The sequence below is a fragment of the Penaeus japonicus genome, unplaced genomic scaffold (assembly GCF_977035675.1).
Source record: "Penaeus japonicus unplaced genomic scaffold, GWHDUDI00000001_assembly GWHDUDI00000014, whole genome shotgun sequence".
Classification (NCBI taxonomy): Eukaryota; Metazoa; Arthropoda; class Malacostraca; order Decapoda; family Penaeidae; genus Penaeus; species Penaeus japonicus.
In genome coordinates, this window is record NW_028234416.1 from 23,963,043 (window position 1) to 23,968,042 (window position 5,000).

At 36.0% G+C, this 5,000-nt stretch overlaps 1 protein-coding gene across 2 annotated transcripts in view; it reads right to left on the reverse strand.

The window, feature by feature from the left end:
* Window positions 1-1,204: 1,204 nt before the first annotated feature.
* Window positions 1,205-5,000, reverse strand: part of LOC122248801 (mitochondrial carnitine/acylcarnitine carrier protein) — a 20,276-nt gene continuing 16,480 nt past the window's right edge. For both annotated transcript variants that reach the window (XM_043009129.2, XM_043009121.2), the window contains exon 6: window positions 1,205-2,593. In XM_043009129.2, coding sequence (XP_042865063.1) covers window positions 2,406-2,593 — 188 coding nt within the window. In that variant the 3' untranslated portion in view covers window positions 1,205-2,405. The remainder of the gene's footprint in view (window positions 2,594-5,000) is intronic.

Consider the following 5,000-nt stretch of genomic DNA (forward strand, 5'->3'; position numbering starts at 1 on the left):
GAGAGAGGAGGCATGTGCTTGGGGGTTTGCAAAGACTTTTTCTAATTTATTCACAGTGCTCTTGGGTAGTGAAAGCCTGTGGGATGATCTCAAAAGGCAAAGTTCTGGCAAAGAAAACAAACCTATCCTGAGGAAATCTAGATGGGTGGGCCCCCCCTGGCAGTTTGCTAAGAGGGACCCTCATAGCAGAAAGTAAAGGATGGATGTTGCAATGTGCCTTCAGCTTTACCCCTCACTGATTGACAGCTTGTTTACTGGATCCTGAGTAACAACATCCTTTGTGCTTTAAAAATTACTAAATAGGGTCCCTGTACTTGCCATAATTTTACTACAGACAAAATGAACATTACATGTACTTTTGTTCTATATATAGTTCTAACAATGTGTTCTTTGCAAAAAGGATGCTTAGATGTATAAAATCAGGCACATAATAGTGAAAGAGAGGGGGGAAAAATAAGTTTGGTTATCACTTCAAACAAAGTTTATAAGAAATTTCCTGGACAGATACTTTAGCTCAATGAAATTTCCTCTATTCACAGACAAGCATCAAAACAGAGGATTAAGCCCCTACTAGATCCCATGATTTTTAGTGGTTTTGTCTAATAAGCTGAAGCAAGTCAGGGGATTAAATGAGACCATGACATTAAAGGGAATAATTGTAGATCATAAAATATAGCAAGTATGTACTGTGAAGGGCACCAAGCTTTACAGAAAAGAAATGTATCCACATATTTCCTCATTCAAATATCAATACTAAAGTACTAACAATTACTCTTGGATTAAGTATAATCAACCCATTAACAACGGGGGTACTTTTGGCTGTGTCTGGACAACTCACCAGGTATCTCAAAATACACAAACATAATGCCCAGATTTATTTGTTCACTGAGGCAGCCACCAGCTGAAGCGTTTATGTCAAGCCATGGTATGAATGCCACATCATCCGGCATTAAGCGGTTAACGGAAGAAATCTAATTTTATAATCAGCTCTTAGAAGTACCATAATATAATTCTACTGCTAGAATGAAACATACAAGCTACAGGTTTGAGACGTCACTTTTAATCTACAATATAAGTCAGGAACTACAATATAAGTCAGGAACAGCAGCACAATACTGTGCTGCCCGGCCACTGGGCTTTTGAATAAGCGGTACAGTACTGTACCACCCGTCCAGAGAGGGTTAATTCAAGGCGAGAGATACAATTTATTATTGTCTCTAATATATTTATTTTTTTTACTTTATATAAAAACAGGATATCTAACAAGCTCCATATCAAGGTTAAGCTGTTTGCAAGCTTCATGGAGAAATATACAAAGGACACTTAATTCAGTTATCATTAAGCTGCTAGGTATGGGATAGCAAAATAGTCTCAGGTTTTTACATACATCTTTTGTCTGCACTTAGGTAGTCCATATAAATTAAATACAATACATACATTATGAAAAGATATTTGTTAAATTAATTGCATTGTTCATACCTGCTTTAAACAGCAGTATTATTACACTACATAAGTTAAACTATAAAAGAACCTTCATTGAACTTTTTTAATATCAATTTTACGGTCATATTACATCTTATGGTACAATTCTTACAAGAATATATATTACAATAGATTTGAAGAATGGTTTATGAAACACATCTTTGAATACAAATGGCAGTAAAAGATCTAATATGTTGTATCATTTTGTCTAAAATCAAGAAATTATCTATATAAAAAAAAAATAATAATAAAATCCTATATATGCCAGCAAGGCAAACATGGGAGGGACGGTGTTATGTGGTTTCTCACAGCAGCAGCACAGTTCAATTCTCTTTACCGTTCAATCTTTGAGGTGCAATAAGAGTTCAACTTAGGAGATTTACTACTTGGGTATTACTGAACTACAAGTGCTTTATTTATACATTAATGTGACTTTTCCTTATCTTTAAGAGTAATAATGCATTACTGTCTATGTATATTATTCTAAAATTTGAAACAAAGAACCACTGTCAGTTCTACAACACAAAAATGCCATTTTTCTTTTTCCTGAGCAATATTTCCTTCCATTATTTAAGACTCCTGTCAGTTATGATAAATTTAAAATAATAATCACAATTTTCTAAATAATCATCCTGTTTAAAAATATATCTTATATATGAAAGTAAATCTGCTTTTCAATTCACTCAGAACCTTGTCTCCAACATGCAATATCATAATTCTTAAGTTATCTAAAACAGTTTAAATTTTATAAATATTCACTTTAACCGGCAAATGTAAAGAATTACTTATTACATAAAAGGGCAGAATTATTGTGCATGGCTAAAATTAGGTGAGCTGATCTTATGTCCAAAAAATTATTATTTACAATTCAAGTTCAAATTGTATCTGGTTACAATAAATGTTCTATTAATCATAATCAACCTTTACAAATTTGGTGCAATATAATTGAGGAATTTGATAGCAACCTCATATCCTAAGAAACAAGCAGCATTTGCTGGGAATGCCCTGATCATAACAGGAGCAACTCCTTTGAAAAGGGCACGGGGACCTTCTGTCCTCATGATGTCAACAAACACACTTCGGATGCCATTTGGATATTTTCCTTCAGGAGCTGTAAAAAAAGAAAAAAAATACATTTCGTCATTATAGGTTTATAAACATGCTTTCCTTTATTAAACAAAAAGCCTTAACCCATTAATGCCGGGGCTATTCCGGATCTAAATGGTCGGAATGCCAGGGTTTTTGAACGCATAAGCCCAACACCTTGGGATTCTCGGGCGCACTGGCCGCGAGCCTGGGCTGTCCACTCGCTCACCCTGAGCGCCAGCCTTGACCAAATATCGTGTCTGACCCAAAAACCACAAAACGTGTCAGCACATCAGCCTGTGCAAATGGGTTAAAATGATATTGTTAGATATTAGCTACATAAACTTTGGATATGGAAATCAATTGCCCCTAAGACAACTAAAAATACTAATGGTTCTTCAGAAAATAGAGCATCACATGCCTAAAAGTATTCCTACAATCCGCAGGGTAATGTCATGTGCTAATTAAGAACACTGGGTGACTACACAACTGTTACATCAGAAATTCTTATTGATCAAAAAGCAGAAATAATAGAGCTCTTATTCAGGATAAGATTCTTCAACTAGAGGTAGGTGTACACCACCATTAGTACTTTTTGGGAATGACAAAATTTTAAAATGATAAACAAATAATAAAAAAAAAAAAAAAAAATGTTGCGTGTGTGTATGGCCTACTTACAAGTTTGCAAATACTGCAAAGACAGGGTTCAGGATAAACCTTGTTTGTCATAATAACAGTCCATGTTCAAAAACTCCTTCATTGTACATCTCAGTGTGTGATGTTTGCAGTCAGTGACTGAAAACCTTCCCCAATTAATCTTCCTTGTGACGTACATGACGTTCGGGGATTTTGGATCCCTGTGCTAATTTACTGTGCTATGAGTAAGGAGTGAGTGATGATGAGTATTACAGTCATAATTACTATAATTACCATAATATTAAGCAAACCTAACATCCAAAACCTAGATGACACCACTATCTTATAGCAGCAGCAGGAGAGAGAGCCTTGAATGGCACTCTTCCATGTTCTCTAGCAAGCACTATTTTTATAGAGCGATGGCACATAGCAAGTTACCGACCTCTTGCTCTAAAGTACCGCAGATGAAGGATGTGCAGACAGAATGAGAAGAGGAAGTCTACTCAAATCAATGCCCAGTGTCTACAATGTGCACCTGTGCCAGGAAGGATGCCTTTTCCTGTGGCACTCACAGTCATAAACACAAGTTTCCTTCCTCTTCCCTACCTCTTCATGTTATATTCATTGTAGATAGTTATATGTTTTGTTCATAACAGTGCACAAATATGAAAAAAAGTTTTGTACACCCAGAAAACAGTAATACTTCTATTACACCGAGTATAAAGAAAATAATGAGCTGACATGGATCCTATACTACAATTTTAGTCAACTGCAACATTGATAGAGGCTGCCATATGACAAATATAAGTAAAGACAATAAAACACACAGAATTGCAAACACAAAAATGGCTCTAGTTTTACAATAAATGACTGAAAGAGAGTAGGGAGAGTCGAAGTATGTTGCATGAAGCTGCCTTACTCTGAAATAAAACCCATCCTGAAGACTGGGCAAGCGAATCTATCACCTGTCCGCAACGGGTTAACCTATGGGTGTCATGGCATATATGACACAGGAGCTTTGGCCTAATGACCGGCGTCATGACATACATGACTTTCAGGAATCTGGATTACTGTTATTTCATTGTGCTATGAGTAAGGAGTGAATGATAATGACAACTGCAGTCATAATTACTATAACTGCCCTAATATTAAGTAAAATAGGTTTCATCTAACATCCAAAACCTAGAAGGCACCACTTTCTTCTAACACCAGAAGGAGAGAGAGCTTGGAATGGCACACATACACAGTCTCTAGCAAGCACTATCTTTATAGAATAATGGCAAACAGCAAGTTGCCAACCTCTTACCCTAAAGAATGTGCAGGTAGAAGAAGAGGGACTCAAACCATGCCTAGTGACAACAATGTTCCCCTGTGCCAGGAGGGATGCCTTTTACTGTGGAACTCACAGTCATAAGTACAGGTTTCCTTCCTCTTCTCTACCACTTCATGTTATCTTCATTGTGGATGGGAATATGTTTTGTATATGTTCATAACAGTACAAAACTACAAAAAAAATAAGTTGCTTTTTGTCCTCCCATAAAACAGCAATAATTCTATCACACTGAGTATAAAGAAAATAATGAGCTGATATGGACCCTAAACTACAATTTTAGTCAACTGCAGCAGCATTGATAGAGCCTGTGATAGGACACACATGAGTCTCTAAATAGAATAAAACATACAAAAATCAAAACACAAATATGGCTCTAGTTTTACAATGAGTGACTAAGAGAGTGGAAAAAGTCAAGGTATTTTTGCTGAAGCTGTCTCGCTCTGAAATAAAAACCTATGCTGGA